The sequence below is a fragment of the Opisthocomus hoazin genome, chromosome 7 (assembly GCF_030867145.1).
Source record: "Opisthocomus hoazin isolate bOpiHoa1 chromosome 7, bOpiHoa1.hap1, whole genome shotgun sequence".
Lineage (NCBI taxonomy): Eukaryota > Metazoa > Chordata > Aves > Opisthocomiformes > Opisthocomidae > Opisthocomus > Opisthocomus hoazin.
In genome coordinates this window covers 46,521,678-46,540,273 of record NC_134420.1, presented here as the reverse complement: position 1 = coordinate 46,540,273, position 18,596 = coordinate 46,521,678, and the positions used below count along the sequence as shown (strand labels likewise).

Here is an 18,596-nt window from a genome sequence, read left to right as displayed (position 1 = left end):
TTAAAAACCTCGTTTAAAAGACAGAAACCTGTGACAATTCATGTCTACTAAGAGTACATTGGATTACATTCAGATATTCAAGTGTGGAAAACATTTTCTAATTTCTTTTGCAGACAATAAAGTACTAAAATGGAATAATGAAACAGGAAAAAAAATTACCAGAGAAAGTAACAATCATGAGCTTCCTTTGCCTGAAAGGTAAAATAAAACGTTCACTTTGTTTTATATGGGTCAGGATTCACAGCTGTCTTTAGTTGTTGGTAATCTTGTGATGTTGATTTAAGACAAAACACTTAACACATCAAGCTTACATTAAGCAAAGGTATGATAAGAACAGAGCTGCTGTTAAATTAAGGTCAGTGTATTGGTACTTGTTTATCTAGATCCAGACTATCAAAATTGTTGGTTTGCTTAGTCCAGCTGATTTTCCTGGGACATTTGTGTGAGTAGTGCTCATCTGGAAGTAACTGTTTGTCATTCTGGCCCTGCCTGATTTCAGTGAGAATATTTGAATAAGCACTGTTCAGTGTCATTACAGCATACAGTGATGTGAATGCCGTTGAAATAAAAATTCAGTGACCATCTAAAAAGTATATTGTAAAAATGTTGACATTTTTTTTCTTAATCCTTTATTATACATGTGTGTTTGAATAGAATTAAGCCCCAAACAAGGCAGTCTGGATGTTCCTCAACTGTGAATATGTCTGTGTGCATATCCTTGTTTTCATATGTGTATGTATTTTATATAATCAATCACCTACCAGTATAATACAAATTAATCTGAGTTTACTCTTTTTGAGGTCCAAGAACATCATAGAACTCTAAGGTACTTTGCATCATCTGTAATAGCTATGCTTACCTGGTATCAAGAACATTTTTATTTTCTTGGCTTTAAATCCATAGATTTTAAATGCCCATGGGGGCATTTCTGAAATGTGAAAAGTTTTATATATAAGCTAGTCTTAAGTTTTCCATTACAATTAAATTAAACAACTTAGATTCAATAATAAATGTAGGTTTCTAGCCCCACTAGCAAATACAGAATACACAAACAGGATTCATTATTCAAGATGCAAAGCACAAAATCGTTACTAGAGACCAATTGTATCCATGTGTCTGATGAAGTGCTGGTGGCAACCTGTTTAGCTCCTGCTTGTGACAATCCAGATTAATATTAATTTTAAAGCCAAACAGTGGATTTTTTTTGCCCACTGGTGAGAATCTGGTGTGAGTAGTCCAGCTCAAGTTACAAGGACTAGCTGTGTGCCTACTGTCTTCTGGAAGATCAGTCTGAGAGCGTTCAGACCCAGATTAACCACAGCCTATCCTCCAACCATTAGGCTGTCTGCTAGATGGGACGAGAACCCTCCTGTCCCCTGGTAAAGCTTCCTGTGCAGCAAAGACTGCAGAATTTGTGAGGTCACAGCCAGAAGCTGGTTGAAAGTCAGTGGTTAGGACCATCTTGTGTAATGGGAAAGGTAATTTGGGGGTTTTTTTCCTCTCTTGCTACCAAAGTGATTCTTGGAACAGAAAATAGTCTTGCTCACCTTTACCAAAATACCTGAATGAGCACTTCAGAAACAAAATTAAACTGAAAGGGGGCATGGGTAGAGGGGAAAAGAGAGTATAGACAGAGGGCAATGAAGTCTAAGGCCCAAGCAGAGGAGACTAGCCTCATCTGGTGGCACAGCCATATGAGTAATCAAGAGCAGTACCAGAGTGTTGGGTTCTTTTGAGCAGAACTGGACTGCGTTTCTGCTTTTATGGCTAGTTAGTACACCTAATTTCTTCCCTGAAGAAGTTATATATTTTTACATATGTAAAAAAAAAATACTATATATTCTATATATCTTTTCATTATGCATCAGGTTGTTTACTTCTGTACCCATTTACGGTGTTTATATTCCATATACTTTGTCAAAAGAGGGTTAGATTTCAAACGGCAAAACTATCAGAAGCTTATGAAGTCTTTTATGGTAGCAGAGAATTGAAGTATAGTGAGCAGTACCTATCTTAACAGCATCTTACAATGGAAGCAAGTTTTGTAGGCATGTCTGGCTTTAATTTTTCAGTATAACTGACTTATTTTTCTGCACCATTAGATTTCTGTTGTAAAGTGTGGAGTGTTACGTCTTTACTTTTCTCTGCTTGGAGCATACTAAGCATAAATTTGTAATCAATATAGAAAATTTCTTAAAGAAATTCTTCAGTCTTATGTAACACTATGAATTGTGGTGCGGTCTAATCCACTTGACTAGCTCACTCAACAGCTGAATCACTGTGATAGTTCCTTTCTTTGGTCACTTTTGCTCCAGCATTACATTGCTATGTAACTTCAGAACAGGACAATTCCTTTAGCATGTGAAAGATTGAAAACTGACTAAATCCTAGCCCTTTGTCTTTAAGAATTAGAAGCCATGTACCTATCAGTAGAATGTTATTTGAGAAGTGATGGAGACTGCTAAGTCACCAAACATCTTTGTGGGTAATTCCATGTCCTTGTCAAGGTAGGCTACAGAAATCTGCCTGGTTAATGGCTTCTGCTCTGTCTGCTTCATGCACAGTGGCATCCAGTGACCAGTCTGCAGATACAAGTGTTGTGTTTGGAAGTGCTGCTCATAGGAGACAAAGACATTAAATCATCTAAGAAATCCAAGGTGAAGGAAAGTGTTTGTTTTCTTTTTTTGGCATTTGCACTCTATGGCCATCAAAGATAAACACGACAAGCCAACAGTACTTTGAGGATTCATATCACCCTCAACCTTTCCTGGGCTTAGTTGGAGCCAGCTGCTGTACAGCTGGGCAGTGATTTGCAGTATGTGTAAGGATACTTGCGTACTGTCACTGCCAATAGCCACATACTGAGATACTGACAGCAGTTTAACATTTTTAGTAAAGTAGCCCAAGATTTATACCCTATTTTGATTCGTCTTCTGTAGATGTCAAAGAGAAATTTAGAACAGGTCTTTCTAACTCTGACTGGTGAGAGTTTTAAAGAATTCACCTTTACTCTGGATCCCATTACAAAAAGAAGCTTTGGAAACAATCTGGTGCTGGATGCTGTTCCAGACGTGTGATGAAGGTGGGGAGCTCTGTAATGTGGATGACAAAATGGCAGAGGAATCAAATGTTTGTTTCTGTTCATTGTAGTAGATACTCCTCTATTTTTATTATGACTGTCTCTAATAAAGGTACAAGAAAGAAGATGGATTGCAGTGCATACAAGATATTAACTAATAGACTTCATATATTGCTGGATCTTGTAATCGCTGTTTAAGAATTTGTCATTTGAAATTTCAAAGTACTTATTGTAAGACTAGTTGCATTCTGGCTTCAGGGGTGTATTTTGGTGGTGGATGAGCTCGTCTTTAAGTTTTTGTGTCAGTATGTGAAAATGTAATTTAATTAAGAGGAGAACATCGTTGATCTTAAAATGAAAAACACTATGCAAACAGAATAACACAAAATAAAACTGAATGTTATCAGGGATTAAAATAACTGTTCCTGCATATCTCTGATTTCTTTTCTCTGCTCAGCATTTGAATATTCTAAAGACAGAAGAGACAGGAGCATTCTAGGGAACTTGTTCATGACGACTCCTCCAAGAAACAGGGAAACAGGAAATAGCTTCCTCGAGGAAAAATATGTGATAAGTGTTTTAAAGCGCTATCAGTCTACTTTATCACTGTTAATATCAATAGAAATGGAAACTTCTGTCACATTTTTGAGGAGAGACAATATCCATTAGATGGTTATCCAAACAAAAGCTTGGGGTTTTTTTTTTTGCTGTTTTGTCGTTGTTTTTTTTTTTTTTTTTAATTATAAAAAGAGGGTTGAGAGATGTACAGTTGCAAAAAGGACGTTCTTGTTACATACACCATGTATGACAGAGCTAAAAGGGGAAGGACCTAGCTGTTGTCTGTAAATGAACAGTCTGCATTGGATCCTCTGTCCTGTGATAGCCATTGCTGAGAAATTTTTATCACGTTTCGGAAGAGACTGTGACTTTGATTTTACAGCGGTCCTTATAGTTGCCTTGTAGAACTGTCTCGAACGTTCAAGACTACATATTCCCCTGCAAGATACAGAATTACAGTGGAACTTTGTATTAAATAACATAGGATGGTCATGGTAAACATCTTTTCTATATTCCTGTGGGGAGACTAAATCCAAATCTTCTGCAATGCTGCTGGGGGGTCTTTGGCTGGGTGTGCATCTTGATGCTTTTCATAGCCAAAGTGCTTTTATTGGCTTCTATTGTGTGAGCATTTAAACAATGTCAATATAGAAATTGCTCCTTGGCAAAGAACATGCAGAAAGGATTTCAGATTGACGTCTGTCTGTTTTGTGTTACATATTCAGAAAGACTTGCATAGACTGCACTCTATTTTAAAAAGAGTAAACAGACAGTTTACTACTATTCCTGCTTGAGTCTGTCCAATCTTTGTAGACATCAGAAAAATTTATTAGCACTGCGGTGATTACAACATGCTATTTCTGCGGCATTTACTCAGTAGTTATCACATGTTTAGAATGTATGTACACACATTTTCTTTTGGCAAAGGTTTAGTTTGCATGTATCTCAACTGAGAGAATGGGAAACAAAAGAGGATGATGTGCTGGGTAAAGAAAGTAAGGATATACTTGAAATGCCTGTTTGCAATTAATCTATGGTAACTCACTCAAAGTTAAATTATTCCTCTGATAATGTACTGAGCTGAATTCAGTGTTTATTTGGAATTGACCTTAAATCACCTGTATTATTTGATTCAAGACTTCCAGTCGATCTTGAAAGAAAGCGATTCAGAAGGAATAAACACTTTGATTTGTAATTATTTACTAGAATTATATTATTGTTTCACAAAATATGTATTACACTCATGTTTTTGGAATTAACAATTCGGTCTAGCAATGTACAGTAATTGGTACTGACTCAAAAACTGCAGCCCGTGTGTGAGGGAGAGCCAATTTTTTTGTTGAATTTCCAGAGCAGAAATCCTAGTACGCTGCTCACAGAACACACATGGTGTTTCTTCACCTTTTAGGCATTAAAAATGGTGCTCCAGCCAATTACACATTTCCATGAATTTGTGCACTGTTTGATGTCCAACAGGCAGACCAGTAATACCATAGTAATTACATTATTAACACAGATTATTGATTGATGTTTCTTAGGCAATGAAGTCATGTAATAACCTAAACAAAAGCAACTAATAAAACCACAATATACTTTGGAATAAATAGAGGATCAAGTATTAGTTGAGTGACTTCAGTTTAAATTAATCAAATGTCTACAATGCTTTCTTTAAGAAGTTTTTTAACTTTGAAAAATTAAATTTGGTAGCTTTGTATCTTGTGCTGCTATTGGTATGAGAAGAGCTTAAAAGAAAGTTTCCTGTGTGGGAATGGTTTATTGTAAGAATCTGAGCAAGTTTTGCATGCTAACATAGAGTGTAGTTGTCCAGGGAGTGGGCTATTAAGCCAAGAAGCTGTATCACCGACTCCAAGTTTATAAAGTTGTTTTTCAGTGTGTTTACATGAAAATATAGTTGGAGTGTCTAGAGGTTTGGCATTAGATATTCTAGTTTATTGTAATTAAATGTTGTGTAGTTGTGTGTCAGAAAAATAAATAAATGGGCATTTAAAAGGTTTATAGGTAAGTTTTTAGAAGGTTATGTTTCCGGCTTGTTTTTAGACAGTGGAATTTTTGATGCTACAGTAAATTAAGAAGTTGGATGATTTTCGTATGATATCCTATTTCAGTAATACAGAATAACCTTGAGCCACAGTAGGGCAATAATTACCAAACTTAAATCAGAGGCAAACTCAGCCAAACAGCTGTTTTCAGTTTGTTAGGAGATCCATTTGATTTACTCTCTTGGTCAACTTTCATTACTTTATAAGACAAAATTTCGCTGGAGATTTTTAACCCTGAATTCCCGATCTTGTTTGCTGCCTGCTGTAAAATTGCGTGCTTGAACTGTCACGGCCACTCAACGTGTGGGGGAGCTATCGTGGTGTTTTACATCAATCCTAGTTTTCACAACAAGTGGTTTCAAATACTAAAGGATGCAGGTAGAATTCAGCCCTAGACGCTTTTCTAGATGACCTTTCTGTCTTGTGGCAAAGGAGGGGAAAATGCCTTGTGTAAGGTTACTGTCTTGCACTTTGGTTTGTTGACTAAAGTAGTGGATCACATCACTGTGAATATTTGGCACACAAATTTTGACACACAAATTGTCAGTGTTTTTAGTATTTTACAAGGTCAGCACATTTCTGCTATCTCACCCTGAAATTTCATATGCTTCCCATGTTTTGTTGCTGTGAAGTTTGAAACTTAATGCTAGCCCCTATCTAGTAGTTAACTTGATTGGACTTAACCATATCTGTATCCAACCACTGTCTTTGTGTGTTGCAGGACTACCATAACACCAGTGTGATGTATTCGTAACAGTGATTGTCAGAAACTGTCTTAATGGCACTATGCGTTACTGAAAGGAGAATCCAGACATAACATTTTGGAGTTTTCCTGTTTTGCAGAAGTTTTCTTATTCTAATATTGCGGATTCTGTGGCTTTTCTGTCTGTTACAGTATATGAACACTTAAGCAAATTTTGAAAAATGACTGGATTCATGCTTTAAAGTAAAACAGCTGGCGAAATCGAGAAGTTTCTGATAAGTTTATTTACAGCATCAGTTCTGCTATTGCAGTCTGTTTTCTTTCATGGTAGCCTAAAAAACAGGCATGGGTAAAGGAAACTGTTAAATGTATCTCACATATTTCGAACTAGTTTAAAACTTGCTTTTGTATAAAATTGTTGATGTTTTTTTACAGCTTCACTAATAGCATTTCCTGCCCTTTCTGGTTATGTTTTTCCATTTAGAAAAGATAGTGCTATGCCTCATTACTCGTGTTCCTCACAGAGCATACTCAGCAATTCTGTACTCTGTTCCTTACTGTCTTGCTTTGGAAAAGTCAACAGCTCTGAAAAATGGGGGCTACAAATGTTGCACTTCTTGTGGTGGCTCCTTATCTTTGCAGTCGTGACACAAAAAAATAATATTCTAGTTTCTTGTATGGCCTTGTTCATCTTCGGAACACTTTGCAATAATTAATTACATGTTATTCTGCTCTTGGTAGAATTCTAGTCTCAGCTCATACACATCACATGCAAATATTAGTTTGGGAGTGCAAAGTTTTCAAGGTATTTCATCATAACTTTAATTAATGGAGTTTAGTTGTATAGAAAATATGAAAATGTTCAGATTGTACAACAGGCAATTCACCGTATCTCCAGTGGCATGTAGCGTAGCTGGGTTTTAGCCTGATAGTTAAAGCACTGCTCTGTTGTCCTAATGCCGGGAGAAACAGTTTGGAACAAGACTCAGAAGTCCAGAATGGTGAAAGGCAGGCAGGTAGCTGATCTCAGTGAAGAGAGATTTACGATGTAACTGCCTTGGAGCCAGGGTTTCACAAAGGAGGTGTTCACTTCCGTCACTTTGGCTGGTTATCAGGTTCTGGGTAGTTCTGTTTTTTTTTTCTCAAAGCTGTTGCATATGTTGTGCCATGCTTATCCTGTGTCGTTAATGAAAGGCTGAAAGCAAAAATCTGAAATGCTTTCTCTAAAAATATAATAAATGAATGTGCCGTGAGATCTCTTTTTTGCTTTTGAGGAAGATTAGTGTCCTCCAAAGCCAGGAAATCTTTCTGAAGGATTAAGTTTCTAGGAAAGAATCTTTATAGGGTGCTCATCCTTTTAGTAAGGCTTTTGTGGAAAGTCTTCAACCTATGTTAATAATACTCTGTGTTATTGATACTATAGCTCATAGCTTACATATGAATACTAAAAAGAGAAATTAACTGTAGTTAAAAGTTTGCAGCATCCGATATCGCTGTTGTGATATGGTCAATATCAGATGGCAGAAACAATATATATAGATTGGGCTCGAGTACCTCTCCTACGAGGACAGGCTGAGGGAGTTGGGGCTGTTCAGCCTGGAGAAGAGAAGGCTCCGGGGTGACCTTATAGCAGCTTTCCAGTACCTGAAGGGGGCCTACAAGAAGGGTGGAAAGGGACTTTACAAGGGTGTGTAGTGATAGGACAAGGGGGAACAGCTTTAAACTAAAAGAGGGCAGATTTAGATTAGATATTAGGAAGATATTCTTCACCATGAGGGTAGTGAAACACTGGTACAGGTTGCCCAGAGAAGTTGTGGATGCCCTCTCCCTGGCAGTGTTCAAGGCTAGGTTGGATGGAGCTCTGAGCAGCCTGGTCTAGTGGAAGATGTCCCTGCTCGTGGCAAGGGGGTTGTAACTAGGTGATCTTTAAGGTCGCTTCCAACCCAAACCATTCTATTATCCTATGGTTGAAGATGTGCAACGTATTTATGAACATCTGATGACGTTATCCAAGACATTTTCCTATTAGTTTGTTTTTATGAAGACCAGTTTTTTCAGACATCACTCAAGCAAATTTTACTTGTTGATGTTTAAGTAAAAGAGAACTAAAGATAAGCTACTGAAAAAGGATATCTCTTATTTTTACTTATGCATTCAGCCTAGATAAAATGGCCTTTTCACAAGAATCAAAGGAAATCGTCTGTTGATCCATCAGCTCTGAAAACCCATCATCCGTCTGGGTGTAAAATAGCTTTCAATAGGAAAAGCCTTGAGTAGGTTAGTGAAGAGAGCAGCTGTCCTTCTCTTGACTTCTCTGGAACACTTTTTGCACACGTGCAGACAGGTTGGTGTGATATAGGGACTCCTACTTCTTTTTTTCTACTGCTTTTGTGCAATTGTCCTATATCAGGCAAGGTTGTGATGTTTTCTGAGTGCTTTTATTTTTCCAGTTACATGATGAACTGCAGAAAATAACAATGATTTTGATCCAAGCCCCAAAGTCTAATTCCTTACCTCTTTTTAAGTACATTGGGTGGAAAGACAGTGTGATCTTCCCCGTGTTTATTCTTAGGCTCTCCTGAATCCTAAGACTATTCCACATCCCCCAGCTAACTTCTGCATGCCAAGAGGAAGACGAAGTTCTTTTTCTTTTTTTCTTCCCCCAACCCCCCCGCCTCGTGCTGTGAAGTCCCGTTCCATCCTGTCTGCCTGCAGTGCATCACTTTGCAGTGGCCTCAGCCAGGATATGAGGGTTCTTTCTTTGTGTTCGTAACTTCCCATATGTGATCTTTCATAGTGCAAATAATGCCCAAAACAAACAAACAAAAAAATCTTGTCCTGTTTTTACTTAGCCAAGTTACCTGTGTTTTAGAGTTCCTATCTTTGCCTAGAGCCACGAAGGAAAAAAGCCAGTACACTTCGGAACCCATGGGGGCTAAAGGGAAATTTTCAAGCAAATGGACTTTCCTTTTGGTATTTTTTTTTTTCTTTTCAGGAAAGGTCATAAAATGTTTGATCTGATACTAGAAGATTCACAGAAATCTCCTTTTCAGAGAGAGGTGGACACATTCCATGAAAGTTAAGAGAATAATCATACAAAGTTTCATTGACATTACCTGTAGCAAGAAACAGTTACACATTATTTCTGTACTTTTTCACTTACAGAGTAGTTATATTCATGCATCCTTTCATACCTGGCAGAAAAACCTATACATCTTTAGTCAACATACTGATGAAGTGAGAATCTGCAGTGAGGCAGGTGCAGACTTCACCACTTGCTCACCTTACTTAAGGTGATGGATCAAACAAATGCTGTCTGGAGTGTGAAAAATAAAACAAAAAAAATTTGAAGTGGAAAAGATGGAGAATGAACTTCTTTTTGGAAGTATCCACAGTGGTGACTGAGCATTCTCTTGGCTCTCAGACCTAGAGTAGAAAAGGAGAAAAACATTTCTGTTGTCACAGCTGAGCCCACCGATAGCAACTTGTTTGGTTAACGGAGATGTAATTTGTCTTTGTTTCTCATGACAACTCCATGCCAGAGCTACTTTATGATCCTCAGGAGCTATGTAATGCTGTAGTCAAGTGGTGTAGTTGCTAGGTTAAGCATGGTTAAGTTTGTCTCTGTAGCAATGATGCATACATTCTGTGAAAATCACAGGCTAAGACAATGCCATACTCAAAACTAAACTTAGGAGGCATTTGAGAGGGAGTGGAGAGGAAGAATAGAAAACACAAATGTATCCTTATTTAAACTGCTTAATGATGCCCATGTAAAGATGGAAATTCCTGGGGACATTGTTAAATAGTTAGTGAATATACAGGAAAATTACAAATTGAGTCCATGTGTTAGTTTCCAGATTCTGAGCAAAGGAACTCAGAGCAGATCTGTTTCAGTACAGGCACTCAGTTCTTCTAAACAGTAAATGCTGAGAAATACTCACTGAACTTCTGTTTGACTGTTATGAAATGTCACAGAATCATTGCATACTTTGGGTTAGAAGGGGCATTTCAAGGTCATCTGGTCCAACCCCTCTGCAATGAGCAGGTACATCCTCAACTAGATCACACTGCTCAGAGCCCTGTCCAACCCAACCTTGAATGTTTCCAAGAATGCGGCATCTACCACCTTTCTGGACAACCTGTTCCAGTGTTTCACCACCCTCATTGTAAAAAAATTTCTTCTTTACATCTAATCTAAATCTACCTTTTTCAATTTAAAGCCATTACCCCTTGTCCTGTGAAGACAGGGTAGGGGTAGCCATTACTCCTTGTCCAATCAAGAAGGCCACTAGGTTGGTCAGGCAGGACTTGCCCTTGGTGAAGCCATGCTGGCTGTCTCGAATCACCTCCCTGTCCCCCGTGTGCCTTAGCATAGAATCATAGAATGGTTTGTGTTGGAAGGGACCTTATAGATCATCTAGTTCTAACCCTCCTGCCATGGGCAGGGACATCTTCCACTAGACCAGGCTACTCAAAGCCCCATCCAACCTGGCCTTGAACACTTCCAGGGAGGGGACATCCACAACTTCTGTGGGCAACCTATGCCAGTGCCTTACAACCCTCATAGTAAAGAGTTTCTTACTTATATCTAATCTAAATATACCCTCTTCTAGTTTAAAGCCATTACCCCTTGTCCTGTCACTATATGCCCTTGTAAGCAGGTTCCTTTCCAGGTTTCTTGTAGTCACCCTTCAGGTATTGGAAGCCTGCTCTAAGGTCACCCTGGAGCCTTCTCTTCTCCAGGCTGAACAACCTTAACTCTCATAGCCTGTCCTGACAGGAGAGGTGTTCCAGCCCTTGATCTTTTTTGTGGCCCCCCTGGACCCGCTCCAGCAGCTCCATGTCTTTCCTGTGCTGGGGGCTCTAGAGCTGGACGCAAGACTCCAGGTGGGGTCTCACAAGAGTGGAGCAGAGTGGCAGAATTGCCTCCCTTGCACTGCTGCCCACACTTCTATTGATGCAGCCCAGGACATGGCTGACCTCCTAGGCTGCAAGCACACACTGCCAGGTCATGTTGAGCTTCTCATCAACCAACGCCCTGAAGTCCTCCTCAGGACTGCTCTCAATCCATTTTCTGCCCAGCCTGTATTTGTGCTTGGGATTGCCCTGACCTCCTGTGCTTGGTCTTGTTGAACTTCATGAGGTTTGCACAGTCTTGTTGAACTTCATGAGGTTTGCACAGGCCCAACTCTCAAGCCTGTGAAGGTCCCTCTGGATGGCATCCCTTCTCTCCAGAATGTTGACGGCACCACACAGCTTGGTGTCGTCAGAAGACTTGCTGAGGGTGCGCTCAATCCCACTCTCCAAGTTGCTGAAAAAGGTGTTAAACAGTTATGGGACCAGTACTGACCCCTGAGGAACACCGCTTGTCACTGGTCACCACTTGGACATCGAGCTGTTGACCACAGCTCTCGAGGCTCAGATCTAGGAGGATCTGTTCCATGATCTTCCCAGCCACAGAGGTGAGGCTGACAGGTCGGTAGTTGCCAGGGTCCTCCTTTCTACCATTTTTAAAAATGGGTGCAATGTTTCCCTTTTTCCAGTCACCGGGGATTTCACCTGACTGCCATGACTTTTCAAATATCATGGAGTGTGGCTTGGCAACTACATCAGCCAATTCCTCCCAGACTCTGGGATACATCTCATCAAGTTTCATAGACTTATATATGTTCAGGTTCCTCAGATGGTCATGAACCTGATCTTCTCTTACAGTGGGAGGGACTTTGCTCCCCGAGTTGCTCTCTTGTGGTCTATTCACTCGAGAGGTGTGGGAAGAGAGGCTGCCAGTGAAGACTGATGCAAAAAAGTTGTTGAATACCTCAGCCTTCTCCTCATCCGTTGTTACCAGTTTGCCAGTCTTTCTCATTGGAGGGGGGGGGAAGGGGTGTACACTTTCTTTGACCTTCCTTTTCTGGTTGCTCTTCATATTATTCTTTGCGTCACTTGCCAGGTTCAGCTCCAGCTGCACCTTGGGCTTTCTGACACCACCCCTACACAACTGGGCAGTGTCCCTATATTCTTCCCAGGCTACCTGTCCCTGCTTCCACTGCCTGTGCATTTTCTTCTTGTCCGTTAATTTGACCAACGTGTCTTGACTCAGCCTTGCTGGTCTCTTGCCTTCCTTTCCTGATTTCTTACACCTGGGGATCAAGAGCTCTTGTGCTCTATGGAAAGTATCCTTAAAGATCTGGTCTGCTCCCTTGTCCCTGAGGACTGTTTCCCAGGGGGTCCTACTGACTAACTCCTTGAAGAGCTGGAAGTTTGCCTTCCTAAAATTCAGGGTCCTGACTTTACTCTTCATCTGAGCCTCATCTCTCAGGACTGTGAACTCCACCAGTGCATGATCACTGCAGCTCAGGCTGCCTGCAGTCTTGATGTTACTGATTAGCTCGCTTGCATTGGTGACCAACAGGTCCAGTACCACATCCCCTCTGGTAGTGCTGTCTGTTACCTGGCATACAAAGTTATCCTCAATGCGCTCCAGACTTCTCCTGGATTGCCTGCAACAATGTCAGTTATTGACATTGCAGAACTTCTTGGCTTTTGTGAATACACACACATTTCTTGTGAGGCTGCAGATGTGTAAGAGGGTGACAGCACTTTGTTAAAATCTCCTCTGCGACTATGATGAGAGAAGACCTGCAAAAGTATTTTGAAAATCATTTGATGTTGCACTGCAATCTTTGAAGAATAAGGGTACTGCTGTAAGTTTCCAAGTGTTACACATTTGATGGTAAATGATGGACTGCACCACAAAATGTTGGTTTGATGTGAATTCTGCAAAATGAAAGAAGTTTTAGGGTGCATGTTTTACCACTTTTGAGGAGCAGATTTCTGAATGCTTTACATAGTAATGCATTCTTAGTACTTTTGATATAGTTCAGTCGCCTACTGGACGAGTCTGATGTGGGATCTTGTAGCTGCTGTTGCTTGATGTCTACATTTATGAATACTTTGGGTAATTAAAATTTTCCAGTTCATTCAGTCCTGCTTTTTTAGAGTTTTCCAGCTGATGCTGTTCATTCTACCTTTCCTATCTGACTTAGATTTTATTGTATAATTTTGCTGTTACTGTTGCATAATATAAACCTGACAAACCCAATAATAATCAGCTAGGTATTCTCCTCCGTATTGCTTAGAGCTGAATACATAAAAGTACACTTCACCAAAGAGACTATGAACCAATCAATCCCCTGTTCATTTGACAGGAATGCCCACACTCGATTTGTTTTATGACCATGGAACCTTTTGCATGCAAAAATCAGAGGGGTTGAGGGGGAAAGGCCACAACAGCAGAATAAACACAGATGGCTGATAGGGAGGGAGCAGAATTAAACTTCATATGAATGATGTTCTAATGATGATTGCTGATCCCTTTATGATGACATTCAGAGAAGGCTCAGGCTTAGGAGTCAATTATAACAAATCCTAAGTAATAGCACTTGGAATGAACAAAAGACACTCAAAAAGCGGTATGAGAAATATTTAGATTCCACCGGCTAAAAACCATGATAAAGTTCTTAGGGATCCCCATGAATTCGCATCTGGAAAAATTCTGTAATGAAAAAGTAAAACCATTGAACAAAATGGGACAAGTTAACAGTATCATAGATAGTTTGAATACCACAAATTAAAAAAAAAACAACAAACCTCTTTTTTAAACAGTAAATGAGTTTCATTAACAAAATATACAGCTATATTTCAGAAAATTCTGATACCTACTGCAGAATTACAGGCTACTGGGGAAAAGAGCCCCAAACCAACCCATTTCTTTGTAATTTACATGTCTGTGGAACTTAATGTACTTGGGTACTTTCAAGTACTTTATGAAAAGTATAAAATTAAATTGCCCTTATTCAGCAGCAAAGTCCAAAAACACTTAACTGTTTATAAAAGCTTTAAATATCTCAGAATGATGTTAAAGTGAAATTAGCAATATGTTTTTCTACTTTAAATAGTTCTGTCTACTCAAGAATGCATAATTCTGTATTTTTTTCCCGACTTTGATATGGTAAAAGTTTGTTCAGGTTGAATGCTGGAAGACTAAACCTACTACTGATAGTTGGAGGATAGGTGAGGCTGAAGCTTTTCTTGTAGGTGAAAATTTTGAACATTAACTAAAACAGAAGCAAAACAGTAGCTTTTTATAGATTTAGCATACTATATTTAGAAGCTTTAACAGAAGAACTGGATAAGTTTTATGGTTGGTGGAAGAATTTTAGTTAATAGATCATGGTCTGTACAAAGAAGGTAAAGACTTCTAGTCAGCAGTTAGCTTTGATTTAAAAACCTTGTCACAGAGCTGTCTCCACGAATGGGGAATTTATGTGATTTCATTTGGTATGCTTGTCACTACTAAACTTGGAATGCTTATATGCGTGGCTATAATTTTAACATTTTAATGAGAACTTTTATGCAGGAAACTTTGCAGAGATGACTACATGACATAGAATACAACAAAAATATGATAAAACGTCACAAGTTTTACTCATGTGCAAGTAAATGTTGTGGAAACTTGGGGTCACATTCTCTTTTCCATCTGCATGTTAAACACAGTACAGCTATAATTGTCTTTAAGATAAAAGAAGGTAATTTTTAAGGAATGTGATTTCTTCCTAAAACATACATAATTCATTGTGCCACCATTTCAGTAAGATCTACTGGGCAAATATTGTTATGAGTTGCTTTTAGTAAGTCAAAGCTCTTTTCTTCTAGGTTTCATACTGCTTTAAGAATCACTTTCTTTTTCTCTGTAGTACTCAACTGGAATTTTTTTTTGTAGACCAGCAGTTTTCTCAAATTTCTTCACAAATAATCAGCAAATGTAATGGATTATGGATTTTAGTTCAATGAAATGGCAATGGCAATTCCAGTTGAAAAGTTTTGTATAAAATATGTTAATCGTTGGTTGCAAGTTGATATGATACATTTGTATACATGTAGTCCATGTACATATGTAATAATAGTGTGGCTAGAATAGCCCATAAAGAAATAGATGACCTCAAGAAACATCTGATTTAACAAATGTGTATCTTTAAATTGAAAATCTAATTATTTGCCTTACATTTGCACTGCTTGGGAACTTAATGCAAGACTATGTTAAATAAACTCATTATTTCCGTTTTTGATTTAACCCGTGGGTTATGGTATGACCAATCTGTTTTATATCCTCAATCAACAGATGATTGTATTTGGTAATAATTTATCAAGAATAAAAATCTGTTTTTGAAACTAATCACCTCATGTTAGGTCTGCCCTTTTTCAAAACCACCATCTGATACTCATTTTGTCTGCAAGACAAACATACTGATGAAAATGCATCTACCACAGGATATAATGAGTGGAATGAAGCAGTCCTACTCTTTGTATATATTTAGAATATTTTGTGTTCTCAACAGATGGACCAGATTTTAGTATTAAAGAAAAAAATCAATTTTACATAGTACATAAACAATCTTGAACAAGTACATTTTGAATTTCTGATTAGTTTGTAGCAAAACATCCCTTGGAATTTGAGGGTCAACTTGGGCTATATCAGAGAAAAAATATTTTAAATGTTATTTTAACTGCTTTCTGTGTTTGACATGACAAAGCTATGTCCGGAAGTCAGAGAGTTCTGAGCAACCTTTGAATTTGGCCCACTGAGTTTAAATGCTGGGGTTTTCTTTTGGATGTTCTGTGCATTCTCAGAAGTAGCTGTTATTTGAAAAAAGATTCAAAGCACATATGCATTCACGCACTAAATGACTTCTGTACCATGAAGCCCCTCTCTGCTTAGACTTCTGGCCATTGCCTAACCTGATGTGTTCTTCTTTTAGACTGTCAGCTGAGTCTTCAATTATTTCTTGGATCTTTCCTGATCAAAGCTTCCCATAATACTAGAATATAGGCTTGATCAAGCCAGTATGCAAGCCACATGCATGGAGTACATGGAATATGGAGAACTTACACTATTATACTCTGTATACAGTAGTTCTGTGACATTAACTTCTGTCCCAGGAGGTCTGAACTGAGAACACCAAGCTTATTTTAATTTGCAATGCCAGCTAGATTTAGACTTTTTGACCCTACTGAAATTCTACTCAGACTTTTATAGTGAAACAAACTTATTAAATTTTAAAATAAATCCCTAAAAGAGGCAATAAACCATTATGAAGTCATGAAATTATTTTATTATTTTTAATTTTTAAGAACTACATGTACTGCAGCTTGACTGCTTCCAGTGTTCATTCTTCCCCAACTACTTTATTAAAATAAATTCAAACAGTTTCCCAAGGAAGTTGTAAATTGCTATCAAAATTATGAAGTTAGGAATTCCTCCATGTCAAGTTTGTAAGATATTTTTTATACTGTCTTTTAGCAGTGAGTTATTCAAAGTTAATAACCAGTATTTGCAATTCCAAGTAATGTATTCTGGAGTTAATATTTTACCTGCAGATGAACTGTTCTCATTCTACATGTTCCTTTTTTTTTTTTTTTTTTTTTTTTACAAACTGCAACCAGGGGGCTTTTCATTCCCCTATAACTCTCCCCTTTCTTCCACCCTATTTTTGCTAGTGTGTTGGCCACCATGACAACAGGGATTTTATCTGACAAAAAGTTAAAAAGCTCTGGAAAACAAAGAGGCTAAAAAATGAAATACAGCTGTTTGCACACAAATATAAACCAGAAGGCCTCAAATCCTTTCTACTGATTGGCTGGATTACTTGAAATGTGGCTCATTGTTTCATAATAATCAGCAGTTATTTTTCCCTATTAAAATGTACACTGGCAAAGTATTGGAAACAGCTTTCCCAATCCATTTCTGTAAGGAACTGGGAATATAAAACATACCTATAACTTTTACTGCTGATATGCTAAGGGACCCACCAAAACAAAACTACATAGGTTCAAAATCCATTTTATATATACTTGCATATTAAAAATGGCTTTATATACTATTTTTCAATACTGTATGTATGACTATAGCAGTACTAAAGCAGGTCTTTTACAAAGTGGCATTTTTGGTTACTGGTGGTGCAGTGAATAGGCAAATGTGGCATCTGCCATAAGTTCAGTTGTAGCTCTCGCACATCTTTGGACGTATTTAGATCCTATTTTATTGAGAAAGGAAACGTTGGCAAGGATTCTGGAGTTATACCTAAGCTTTAAAGAAAAATACAAGAGATCAGTTTCCAGTTGGACATCAACCAAAGATAGGCAGAGATTTACAGCTCCTTTCGTATATGACTTCACAGCAGGCTGAAGTCTGGCATTGAAGTCCTCATGCTCAGTATGGTTTTAATTCTTTTTAACTGTGTAACAGTAGTTCACTTATACTTAATCATAATGAAATAAAATACTTAAGATGTTGTTTTCCTGTTAATTTCAAATAATATTGAGTATCCAGAGAAATGGAATGAGGCTACAATATTAAAAAAAGATAGATTGAACAGTAACAAGCAAAGGGAAGGCAGACAAATTCTGACTCTCCCTGCAGCCAGCAAGGTCTGAATCTACATCCACCTGCTCCCTAGTTGAGAAGTATGTATATGTAGTTTGTAGTAAATATGTAACCTCACACACAGCTGAATTATACAAATTATTTAGCTCATTTTGTATTCTGTGCTGAGGTCCCTTGGGTATGGGTGTAGGCAAGGGAGCACTGAGCACCTGCAATTCTCATTTCTTGGATGTCCGCCAGATTGGAAAGTGGTTGAAGACCGGCAGCTTGAGCGGTTATGTCTTTATCAGTATAAGTAAATTGCTTTTGCTTATGTATTATAGATTTGTTTATTTCCATAGTTTTTTTGAGAATGTACTTTAACTTTGAGTTGTAAAGTTAGTTAATACTAATTTTTCCAAATTCCAATCTTATTCTAATTTTTTCTTTTTTCTTTTTTCCTTTTTTTAAAGCAGCACAGAAATCTTTCATTTCTGCAGGTGTGTTCCTACTCAGATGAGAATTAAAGGGCTGAGGTGATAATTCTGAGAAAGAAGCAATTACTTAGACTTCTTTCAAAATCTAAATATTTGAAAGTGTGGAGAAGTCCAACTCTTCAGCTTGACAGGAGCATCACAAGAGCTGACTGGGTTGTTGAACTAGATCATTGTCTGATGCTCTAACTCATGAGCATGAAGAGTTAAATAGTAATTGAGGACTTGAGAAATTATCTTCAGTGTAATATACTCGAGAGAGGTGATTCTGCCCCTT

At 38.1% G+C, this 18,596-nt stretch overlaps 1 protein-coding gene across 3 annotated transcripts in view; it reads left to right on the top strand.

The window, feature by feature from the left end:
* SLC25A21 (solute carrier family 25 member 21) overlaps positions 1–18,596 on the top strand; it is a 268,104-nt gene that overhangs the window by 48,971 nt on the left and 200,537 nt on the right. The window contains exon 1 of one of the 3 annotated variants that reach the window (XM_075425454.1): positions 154–198. The exons of the other annotated variants lie outside the window; for them this stretch is intronic. Within the exon in view, the coding sequence (XP_075281569.1) occupies positions 177–198 (22 nt within the window). The 5' untranslated portion in view covers positions 154–176. Of the gene's footprint in view, positions 1–153; positions 199–18,596 lie in introns of those variants that run through there. 3 annotated transcript variants of the gene reach the window in all.